Source organism: Erythrolamprus reginae, chromosome 2 (assembly GCF_031021105.1).
Source record: "Erythrolamprus reginae isolate rEryReg1 chromosome 2, rEryReg1.hap1, whole genome shotgun sequence".
In the NCBI taxonomy this organism is placed as follows: Eukaryota; Metazoa; Chordata; class Lepidosauria; order Squamata; family Dipsadidae; genus Erythrolamprus; species Erythrolamprus reginae.
The window spans coordinates 226,960,964-226,973,539 of record NC_091951.1 but is presented as its reverse complement, the minus strand read 5'-3'; the positions used below and the strand labels follow the sequence as shown (position 1 = coordinate 226,973,539).

The following is a 12,576-nucleotide window of genomic DNA, read 5'->3' as shown; positions in this document are numbered from 1 at the left end:
TAGGTGCCATTTATTTTTATCAATTTCATAGAAAATTGGGATTCTTTGGAAAGGGGGTACTAATAGTTTTGGCCACATTTGTTGCCTCCTGCAATAAATGAAAGAGTGTTTGAAGTTGTTGTACCTTGTTAACCATGGAACATTACTACCCAAGTTAAATAATATCAGTGAAGATAATAAGCTTACCAGGGTCATTGGCAGCTTCCTCCAGAATTAGTAATTTTATGTGCCTCTGAATGATAAGAACAGTAACAGAGTTGGAAGAGACTTTGGAGGACATCAAGTCCAACCCCATATGTTGTGGTTGGCTCTGGCTCTGCTCCTGCCCCAAGGAATGTGGAGGTGGATGTGGGGGAAACATCCACATGCCACAGGCCTGTTTTGCTCCCGATAGAATCTCCCAACGAAGGGTCCTCTGATGAAGGAAGCGTGAGTAGCAGGGAAAAGGGGAGTTTGGCAGACAGCCCAGGAGGAGATAATCATCCTTATCATCCCTAGATTCTGAACAAGAAAGTATGACGGACCCACGCATGCGTACAGTAATGCATAGGAGAGAACAACTGAAGGATTATTACAGGAGATAAGTGAGGCCACCTGTGGTTGGGTGGGGCTGCTGTAATTAGTGCTACAGATAAAAAGAGCAGCGTGCGGGTTTAGCCTTGTGGAAGTTTATCTGATTCATAGTTTCGTCAAGATCATGATTTTGCTGTTTCCCTGCTCAAGATTGTATGTGGCCTTTCTGGACTTTGGAATTGGACTCAATTTCCCAGTTACTGGGTGAGAACTTGGATTGCATTTAACCTGTGCCTTGTGTGCACCAGAAAATTCCTTTGACATTTAAAAAGGGAGTTTTTTCTGTTTTTCTGTTGATAAAGACTTTTGGTTTTCCTTCTATCGTGTGGTGTGTGTCTTTTTGGACTAATTACCCTGTAATTATGGGCGGTGGGGACACGCCGGCAGAACACCATAGATGGATGATACAGAAGAACAGACTGCCACAAGGAAGTGTATTGTCTCCAACATTTTATAGCATATGTACAAATGATCAACCACACCTCGATATCACTCATCTATGCAGAAGATACAGCAGGGACTGTTACACAAGAATCAACTTTTGATGAGGTAGCTGGGAAACTTATGGTAACACTTGAAGGATTAGAACATTATTATGCCATCAATCGTTCAAAGGCCAACCCGAACCAGACCCAAATGTGTGCTTTCCACTTCTGAAATTGAGATGCAAGGGAAGAGTTTGATGTTATTTTGCAAGAGGAGCCAACTACAAGACTTTCCAACACTGAAGATTCTCTAAGTAGCATTAAGGCTAAAGTCAGCTCGAGGAATGATATCAGGAAATTGATAGACTAATACATAGTTCAACCATCTATGTTGCACACATTAGCTTTGGTGTCGAGAATCTCTGCAGCAGAGTATGGAGCACATCTGCATATGTGAAACAAATTGATATTGTCCTCAGTGAAGCAGTACGCTTAATGACGTCTCTCAAACCTACTCCAGTGGAGAAAATATATCCCCTCACTGGCTTTGCCCCTCCTAAGATCAGGAGACAAGTATTCATTCATTCATTCATTCATTCATTCATTCATTCATTCATTCATTCATTCATTCATTATTTCAATTTCTAGGCCGCTTTTCTCCTGAGACTCAGGGTGGCTTACAACATAAATAAATACATAAACTAAAATACAATTCTAAAACCCAATAAAACATATTAAAAGTCCCTATCAAATCCGAATCAACAGCCCCAGGCCTGCTGGCATAGGTGTGTTTTCAGTGATTTCTGGAAGCAACAGCAGATGCCAAGAGAACTAAGCAGGAGAATGGTTAGAATTGGTAGGAAGGCTGGCTGGCCATATCCCGAACTGGTTCTCTAGTTGCCACTGCTGGTGAAGAACCCTCTGTGCATGCACAGAAGCTTCTGCGCATGCACACTTCCACTGCAATGCAAACCAATAGGGAAGGTAAGTGGAACCCACCCCTGTATAAGATACCCTCCAAAAAGTGGTACCCTCCAAAACGTGGAAAAGTCTGGGCATCTTATACAGTGAATATCATGGCGGGAAGGAGTGGAATTGGTGCAGCACCAATGAGCTGCTCTAGAATGGGCCTCAGTGGTGACAAATGGGCCGCGTCGAATAGGCAAGATGAATACCAGATGGATGCTGGGAGGCAGAGGCAGATTTGGTTTTCTTGTTTTTCTCCCCGAAAGCTATGTGTGTCTTATAGCCCAGAGCAGGGGTAGGCAAAGTTGGCTCTTCTATGGCATGTGGACTTCAACTCCCAGAATCCATGAACTACCATGATTGGCTCAGGAATTCTGGGAATTGAAGTCCACAAGTCATAGAAGAGCCAACTTTCCCTACCCCTGGCCCAGAGTATCTTAAAGTCCAAAATATACAGTACATCACAGAGCAAAAACAAAAACCCACAATAAAAGAAGCCAGTAAAAAAAAAGATGGTGACAGCCTTTAACTGACTAGAATGCTCTCTGAAGTTTTTCTTTCTATTTAATGCCAAAGAAGGAAATAATCCTCTCAGAAATGCTTTACTGGATTTCCATAGTGTGAATAAAGAAACATCAACAGCTGAGTTTGTTTGGAAAATGCTCTTTAAGTCAGGTTGACACTTTAATTTGATAGCTTCTTATAATAATAATAGGCTATTCAATTCTACTTTTTCAAGCTAGTGATTCTTTGATGCAATATTACTTTTTGAATTAAGTGTTGCAACTTCTTCACATTTATGTAATAACAAATTAAACATCAAGTGCATATCTATTCTCAAATTAATATTAAGAGAAGGGGAACAATATGTATATATTTTTCCTAAATAGCATTTACGTCTTTAAACATCTCAGGAAGAAAATAATGACATATAGTCTAGGATATTTTTGGCAATTTATAGAACTCTTTGATATGGACCAAATTTATCAACATTTACATAAAGAATCCTGTCAATATATCCAGGAATCAAAAAATATTTTGCAATTTCAAGAAGAAATGGGAAAAAATCACGTTATTCTCTAGATATCTTTAAAGATAATAAATTGAAGCAATTGTAATTTTCCATTGTTCAGTTTGAAACCTTAGTAATAAAAATATTTCTGTTTCATCTGGAATTTTGCGCTTCACAATAAGTTCTTAATTTATATTAATACTCTGTTATTCCCACCACATGATTTTGACCAAATCTTTACATTTTAACACAATATTACTATATTTTTAAAATTGTATTTTATAAACACCTACTGTCTGCATTCTCATTTTCCCCTTTCTTTTGAATGTGCTGTTCAGTCTCTTAATCTTTGTTTAGTTTTTAAAAATTCAATCCATGAAGTTGATGGTTAATTAAATGTAAGGGTAGAAAAATGCCTTTCCTTCTGTCTGTTTCCATTTTTTTCTTGTTTTCTTGTAGTTCATAATTCAAGCATTTTCTTAGCATCTTCTATGGAGAATATAAAAGCTTTGCCATTCATAAAGACCCACAAAATGAAATGGAGTAATCCACCTGCATTTAATATTTATTTCTTGGAGACAGATTTCCATAATAAAGACTGTTCTATTTCCTTGAATTCATAACCTTTATTCTGAAATGTCTCCCCTTTCTAGTCATAATAGAATGCAAAATTATCTACTACATTTTTTAAATAAAGATTTCAACGATAAAAGCATTAAAACTTTCAAAGGCAGTATTCTTCAGATATTTAGTGGAGGACGTGGTGGTGAGAATAGAGTTAAATTAAGGGTATGATTTTTTCATTCTTTCCAAAAGATACAAAAACGGAGGACCCATTTTAATGGCTGGTTTTAAAATGCTATTGTCAGAATACTTTTGTCTTTCCCACATAATGTTTTATTATGGTGCATTGGTTTTCTTAAGGTTAAACATATACTTTGGACACAGTTTTAATCACCTCTGAAATAAATCTATTGCAAGATCATTTTGAGGCTACAAATACTCCAGACCTTATTATGTGTACCTTTAAAAAAAACAGTCTTGGGGTGTGTCAGTGCCTTTATGCTATACTCGTGTGCTAAGAGACTGAATAGGAAAAATGGGGGAGGAGACACTGTACTCAGCTGCCATGCTGTTATCAGAGGGATTGTTTCTGGACAGAGGTTCAGCATTCATTGGTTGTTTGAAGAAAGCCATTTCATCTGAGGATTGGATAAGAAGCTGCGTCAATTTGCTGCCCGTCTCCAAGGCACTGGTGATGCTGCCTTCACAAGCTGACTAACGTCACAGCTCCATCACCCAGCGGGGTGTGGGCTCTCTTGTCGCCCCCCCTTCTGTTCTCTGTTTAATTCTGTATTTGCTTCCTGCTGCATTTCTTCATCTGTCTTCTGCCAAATGCTAACAGCATGATATTTTGCAATCATTTAGGTGAATACAAGAAGGACGAACTCTTGGAAGCTGCTAGGTAAGTGCTGCTCAGAATACAAATGTATTATTTTTGAAGAGGGGTGGTAGAAATCAGGGTGAAAATGTGTTTTTATGATCTGTCATGTCATTATCTTTTTATAAAATTGGGCAGATAAACAGTCCTTGTTAACATGAATCTTTTGGATTTAACTACTTGCAAAAAGCTAAATAGTTGCTTGTAATTCTACAGTATAGTTACAGTAGAATTTAGTCAGGATGCATTTCAAATTCTGTTATGTTTAAAAAGCGATTTTTAATGAGAAATTGCATGAGGATATTTTTTTAGTCTACCTTATGAATTAAAGGCATATCCTTCATTTACATATATGTTGTAGAAAAGCTCGAGCGAGAGGCTGGAAGCTATTTATAATGGCTTGAGGAATATTGCAATAATTTGGGAAATGTTTATTATATTTTAAATATGGCAAATTATTCTGTAATATATGTTTATATAAGCATATTTTAAAGGAAATGAAGCAATTTCTCTAAGTAAAAATGCACACAAGGTGGATTGTGAACATGATGTTAATGTGAAGCTCCATTTCATATATTCTATAAGGGACTTCCTCTCCCTTCCATTTCTTCTTTGCAGGAGTGGCAATGAAGAAAAACTAATGGCTTTGTTGACACCTTTAAATGTAAATTGTCATGCAAGTGACGGGCGAAAAGTAAGTCTCTATAAATATAAATCTATTGTAATTTTTTTTGGCAGCTGGTCAGCATATCTTAATAATTTAAAATTTTGATAAGCAACCAGTTTTGTGGATTGTAATTTGGGACACTCAACACATAAGATTGAATGATGTATACAATATTGACAGTTTCACAAGACATAGTGGAACATACAGTTAACTGACTGCATTTTAAATGACAGCCTGGCATTGTGGTTTGGAATGTTTGTTAATAAATATAAATTGTGAGTTTGGGTTTGTTAATAACCGTAAAGGAACAGTTTTCGGTGTGAGTGTTCTGGCTGTGAAAAATAGGGTTTCAGTATTCTGGCTTGTTATAGCCAATTTCAGATCAATTTCATTAGTCTTGTTGGATATTCATTCCAAATTTTTATAGTCTCACTTAATTGTCTAACTGCAGCTTTACATAACAGGGAATTAAAATATATTAAATGAATATGAAGGGGGGGGGAAGGAAGAACTTATATATTGAGAACTGTAATCAGATGTTTCATTAATTTATATATTATAATCTGAGGTAAAAGATTCTAGTCTCAGAGTTTACCTGGGTTCACACAGCATGGTTATTTTGTCTGTTAGTACTTCCTAGGATTCATCAATTCTTAATAACTGTCTGAAATGGGTAATCAGGAACTTCAGCTTCTGTGACTGAAATCTCCCCGGGTAATTTGAGGGGAGGACATGAGAGATATAATTTGGGACAGATTGTGGCTCATACGCTGCCAGCAGACTCTTTGGGGTTTAAATTGTTCAAAGAATTTGATTAGTAATTCAGTGCAGTGAAGATTTAAAAAAATATTTTGGATGCAATTCACAGCCTAAACACATAATTCAATATTTATAGCTCTTACCTTATACTCATATATATTGAGTATGATTGGTTTAATTAGAATTAAGTAATTGACACGTGGCCAGTTTTAAACTTCATATTTCTTTTTCCTGTAATATAACTGACTGGTTGTCTTAGTTTTGTTTTTGCATTAGAACAACCATTGACTGATGCTCAGATCATGAGTTTTAAACTGTGTGGTTCGAGTCCTGGGCATTTCAGTTTTGCCACCAGGCAAAGCTGGGCTCTGTTACACAATATTTTTGCTCTGCCTTCACAAACCAATTGTCCATTTTGTTATCTGGCCCATGGTTTTTGTTGTTGTCGTGGTCCCAATGATTGCCCCTGTGAAAGGTGGTCTCTACACTGTTTAGTCTCTCAAGCCTGCCACTGCCCATTTTGCTCAACTACTCTGTCTACCACCAGTGTCTTTTATTCTTCTTCCAGCAGAATAACAGCTAAGGGCCCTGAGTTTTGACAGGAGTCAGAGCAGCAGAAATAGAAAGGACATGAGCAAGAGTTCAGCTTTTTTCATACTTGATTATGCAGTGTCAATTGCTTACAAGACTAGTTGCTACCCTGTTTCCCCAAAAATAAGGCAGCGTCTTATATTAATGTTTGCTCCCAGGGATGTGCTACGTCTTATTTTCAGGGGATGTCTTATTTCTTTTCAATGAAGAAGAATTCACATTTATTGCTAAACAAAAAAAATTGAACATTTATTATATACTATACAGTAGTTGTCATCACAAACCAGCATAACCAGACAAACTGTGACTTTTATCAAGAATTTCTTACTACTACCGTACCATTATTTCCATGTACAGCAATTATACTTTCTTCAAACATATGTTATATATGTTCTGTTCGGGAATGCTGCGAAATGAAACATCTCCTATGTCTTACTTTTGGGGGTGACTTATTTTCGGGGAAACAGGGTGTTGTAGATTGCTGCTAACTGGAGGCCCTGGGCTTTTGCTCGTACTAATAATGGCTAAATGAGATCCAGAGCAGTACTTAATCAAGGACAGTATTAATTGTTCAGTAATTAATAACTAACACAGTTCAATGTTCTGAAATGCACAGTATTTAAATGATGGAAGTGCTTAGGTGTTAGATTGTTTAAAAAGTGAAGCTGTAGCAGAATATAAATAGATCTAAAATTTCTGCCAGAGAACAGAAATAGCTGTTAATTAATTAATGGATTTAATAGATTAATTTAAAGATTCAATTAATGGGTTAATCGGTTATTGTTCAGAGCTTTTAACAATGTATAAGTACATCACTGGACTAGTAAGGTGAGTTGCCATATCCCATGATGGCAATTCTAATGATCTGATATGTTAGCTAATGATTAGTAATTTGATTTTTTAAATTATTATTATTATGAGAACAACAATTAGATTTTATTTTTTTAGATTGCTAAAATGAATTGGGTCTTTCTGTTGCTTAAAACTATATTGTCCATGCAGATTTTGGATTTGCTCATTTGATTCCATCTGCATAATGTTTGACCTATGTTTCGTCAAGGAGAACTCTTTTGCTATATACATGAGCGTCCATTTGTAATGGACGCTCATGCATAGTCTACTCATTTTATTATAAGAGTGATGTTGCATATATTGAAGAAATATACATTTAAGGGAATTGGTATAAACACAATTGCTGCAGTGATGTCCAGAAAATATGAAAATGTTGTGAAGCTTTGTAGTGTGTTGGCTGAAGGAAATAGAATGCATCCACCATTTTTAGTAAAAGACTGCCTGTTTGTAAGTGTGGGTTGTCCATAAGTTCCATAAGTTGGACTTTCTTGACTTATAATCACTGGGGTCCAACATTGAATATCTCTCAGATCTTCTAATAGAAAATGTGAAAAGCAAAGTTCTTTTTACTTTCAGATTAAAAATAGAGTACCTTTTTAAAAGGCTACACTGATAATGTGGCTGCTAATAATAAAATAATAAATGTAGAGAACGATTCAGTTCAACAAAACGTAAAGGTGTTTTGGACACCACAATAAAGGAAAAAATAAAATAAACTTTCAAATTGTTAGCAATGTAAATAAATTAAAATACTGCATTGAAATAAATTTCCCACCCTATAAAGGCATCCTTCCTGCCTCCTCCCCCCCCCCACTACATTTTGTGGACAAGATTTCAGAAGTCATCTGCCATTGCCTGCTTCCTAATGCTGAGAGATTGGAACTGGCCCAAGGTCACCCAGCTGGCTTTGTGCCTCAAATGAAACTTGAATTCACAGTCTCCTAATTTCTAGACTGTTTTTAAACACTACACAAGATTGGTTCTCCAATCAAGTAAAGCAATTACTTCTTTTAAAAAAGGAAACCATGATAAATCTTTCTGGTTGACATAAAGCCCAGTTGTTTGATTCGCAATGCAATCACAGTTAATATTTTAAAAATAATTTCACTCCATTCAAGTTTTTGAGGGTTTTTTTACTTCTTACCCAAGGATGTCTGCACTGATAAACCAATTAATCATTCCAAATTTTATTGCTATCTTTTATCAATATTATAAAAAATTATAAGTCAAGATTTATGCTAATTTACTTTTTTATTTATTTCAGAGCAATAGAATCCTATCAGACAAATCATCAGGATTTATTACATATATGAGAGATTTTTCTTAGACATGTGGCTTAATTTTTACATCCTTATCACTTTCTCTCCCTCTCACCAGCAGAGTAAATCTGTATGTATACCCTGTTTCCCCGATAGTAAGACACCCCCGATTGTAAGACGTATCGGGGGTTTCAGGGGGGTCAGCTAATATAAGCCATACCCCGAAAGTAAGACATATTGCCGCCTCCCTCTCATCTAGCTGCGCGCCGCCTCCTGCCCACGTCCGCACCGTCCCCCTCTCCATACGTCGCCGCGTCTGCCACATCCCTCTGATCTTAATGAGCGCCGCCTCCTGCCCACTTCCGCGCCACCCCCCTCTCCATACGTCACCGCGCCGTCCCCCTCTCCATACGTCACTGCGCCGTCCCCTGCACTTGTCACTGCCGCCTCCTGCTTAAAATGCGGTAATGCACACAGTATTAATCATACATCAGTAAAACATACACACTGGCATACTGGGGTATCATCTGCTGTTTTGTGGTGAATACAATACTGTTCAGGTTGTTAATAAATGTTAATTTTATGGTTCAAACAAAAAAATTGACAATTTTTTTTCCAATATAAGACATACCCCAAAAGTAAGACATAGTGGGGCTTTTGGGGATAAGAAGAAAGTAAGACACTGTCTTACTTTCGGGGAAACACGGTAGATGCTTGGTATATCAGTGGAAACAGGCACAGAGGCCTTTTTCTTGATATCTAGAATTCTGTGCCAGAAGCATTGATTCTATGAGTTATATTGATCTGTTAAATTATGCATAGTCTTATATGTAATCTCAAGTGATATAATTAAACATGGTTTTGTTATTTAAAGGGTTTTTAGCCACTAAACTTGATCCCCCCATACTATTTCCAAAATGTCTTTCAATCCTTAAAGTGTTTATGGTGCAAGATGGAGTTTACAGAAAGTAAACTGCAATATCTCTGCATTATTTGGTCTACTTGCTTTACATTCTGAAAAAGGATTTTTCTCACATTACTGCACAGTGCCAGAAATTAGAAAATAAAAGCAGCTTGGAGCACAAATGAATGTTCTTTTCGTGCTGAATATACTTATTAATAATGTTAGTGACTTAAAATAAAGGAAAAACCATCGGAAACCCCAATTTAGCACCAAAACCTCCCCTTACTTTCTGCAGATGAGTGGATCTCAGTTTAAAAAAATCTTCATTGTTTTTCTTTAACTATTGCTTGGAAAGAGGAAACTATTTCACCTTTCCCCCATTACCTGATAGTAATTAATTCAATTTCAAAATATCACTATCATATGAAGTACTAATTATTGCGATTTTATTTAAATGGCCTTCTCCTTTCTGCATGTTATATAAATACAATTAATTTTAATACTTTCTGCATATCATAAGGGGGGGGGGAAATACATAATACTCTATTGACCTTCAAATCTTCCCTATATCCTCCAATGAAGATATATTATTGTTATTTGCATTGCATAAACTTATGCGATTGGAAAACTAGAATAAAATTACACATGGACATAAGGACATAGTGTATGTACAAAATATACATACCGGTATTTTGAAAAAAAAAACTGTAAGGCAAGGGACCTGATAATTCTCTTCCCCTCCCCAATACTAGCTCAGGGATATAGTTTTTGCCTTTCAATCTGTGATGACTCAGTGAATTTCAGAATTGGAAAAGTAACAAAATAACACAGTTGGAATGGACTTTGGAGGTCTTCTAGTTCAACTTCCTAATCAAGCAGGAGACCCTATACCAGTGATGACGAACATATTTTATCTCAGGTGCCGAAAGAGCATGCGTGAGTGCCCACACCCATAATTCAATGCAAAAACAGCTTTGCCCACCCCCCCAAAGGCTTTCTGGAGGCCGGAAATGGCCTGTTCCCCAACTTCTGGTGGGCCCAGTAGGATTGTGTTTTGCTCTCCCCAGGCTCCAAAGGCTTCCCTGGAGCTGAGAGAGGGTAAAAACACGCTCCCCCATCCCTCCAGAGGCTCTATGGAAGCCAAAAACACCCGGCCCAGAGCCTCTGTGCAAGCCAGAAATCAGCTGGCCTGCACACACATGCATGTTGGAGCGAGCTAGGGCAACAGCTCGCGTGCCGGCAGATATAGCTCTGCGTGCCACCTGTGGTACCTGTGCCATAGGTTTGCCATCACTGTCCTATAGCATTTCAGACAAATACTAATAATAATGCACTTTACTAATTAGTTTACCATATCAAAACAGGAGCATCAGCCAGATTAAAATATAATAAATGAGATAAGGTATGATACAGTGAAATGGGATAAAATAGCCTAGAGTGAAATAAAACAGGCGGATATATGGTAGATTAAAAGATAAAAGAATACAGGTAATCTTTGATTTACAACTATAATTGACCCTGAGATTACAGTCGTATGTCATGATGGTTGTTAAACAGGTCACCATATGACCATGCCCAATTGGCAACATTTTTTGTAATGGCCATTACATTTGCTTAAACAAATCCAATGATGTAGAAAAAAGCAATTGTCTAAACTGTGGAATATCCAGATCTGAATCTAGCCTGTTCGTCCACTGATATATTCTTTGTCCTCTATTTTCAAGAGATACCTTGCATACATCTTAGCTGTTATAATCTATACGGCTTATGGATGTGTAATTTTGGGAGTCCTCCTTGTCTCCTTCTTGGTATATGGGAAATATGGTGGATAGTATCCAGCCTCCAGGAAAATAAGACCAGTGTTGTCCATATATGTAAACAACCTGTCAGCAGGGGAATCTACCAGTCAATATGAATCCTAAAGAGTACTGGAAGTAGCAAATCTTCACTAGGTGTCAGTAATATTGGGCTTCAGTAATAAGTGTGTTTATTTTCTGTCACTCAGACTGATGGCTAAAGAGGAAGATTATGAGAGATCAAAAACTTAGTAATTATATTTTCTGGATGATCCTTATTTGGATTGGCAAATACGTTAGTATAAAAATCCTGCCAAACCATTGCTGAGATGGGGTATTAAGTAGCTTTACACCCCTTCAACATGCCAGACATGATGTTCCAAAATACAGCTGAGTTGAACCTTCTTGCTGACTTTCTAACTCAGACCGCACTGTAGTTGTGTAGTGAGTCTTCTTAGTGGCTATTAGTTTTTTGTAATTGTGTCTCGGCTTTAACATCTTGGCATGATTGCTTGGTGTAAGGTTTCTTTGAACCAAACACATAGCTGCTTTTAGAGTCTTTCTTGACCATGAGCAATCAAGAACCAACCATTTGGATCTTGTGGTCTGTCAGTTCCTAGCAAACAATTTTTCTATTATGTGGTGTGTTTTTTTAATAAAACATGAAACGTACATTGGCATTCCCAGTAAAAATTGCATTTGGATCTTGAAGAGTTGTAACATTATTTTCACCCAAGGCTGGGCCGCCTTAGAGTTCGTAAAGAACACAATTGCCTTTGAGCCTCCTCGTTTGTCTCATTTCAGGTGGGCAAGTAGCTTCTTATTGGGTGATACAGGTAGTCTTATATCAGAACTGCCATAAAAGGTACTGCAGTTAATTGATGGTTGCTGCCCTCCCTCACATAAACTTAACTAAGAATAAGTTGTTTTTGTCTGTTCCAACACAATGTAATTTTAATATTTCCAATATGGAAAGTAAATATGCAACTGCCTCCCAAGATATGAAGATCACTTATGTAAGTCAAGATGATCACTTTAAAGCTCACCATATTCTTTGGAATGCCAGGGTAGGTAGCTGATAAATTAGTCCTCAAATATGATGCTTAACTGGGCAACTAATGCCCGCCCTAGCATTAAAGTCTCCTAACAGGATGACAGTGGTTTGGGGTGTTTTATATTTAGTTCTATGACTGCCTTTTCTAATTGTACCCAGATGTCAAGGGACAAGACTGAAAATAAGAACCTGGGATTCACCAATCCTGATCTGTGACTAGTTATAATCACGTGCTAGTTAAAAGTCATAATTCAGATATTGTAACTGATGAGAATGC

At 37.2% G+C, this 12,576-nt stretch overlaps 1 protein-coding gene across 1 annotated transcript in view; it reads left to right on the top strand.

Moving 5' to 3' along the window:
* TNKS (tankyrase) overlaps positions 1 to 12,576 on the top strand; it is a 102,956-nt gene that overhangs the window by 34,419 nt on the left and 55,961 nt on the right. Inside the window, exons 4-5 of the mRNA XM_070742135.1 lie at positions 4,405 to 4,441; positions 5,036 to 5,111. Coding sequence (XP_070598236.1) covers positions 4,405 to 4,441; positions 5,036 to 5,111 — 113 coding nt within the window. The remainder of the gene's footprint in view (positions 1 to 4,404; positions 4,442 to 5,035; positions 5,112 to 12,576) is intronic.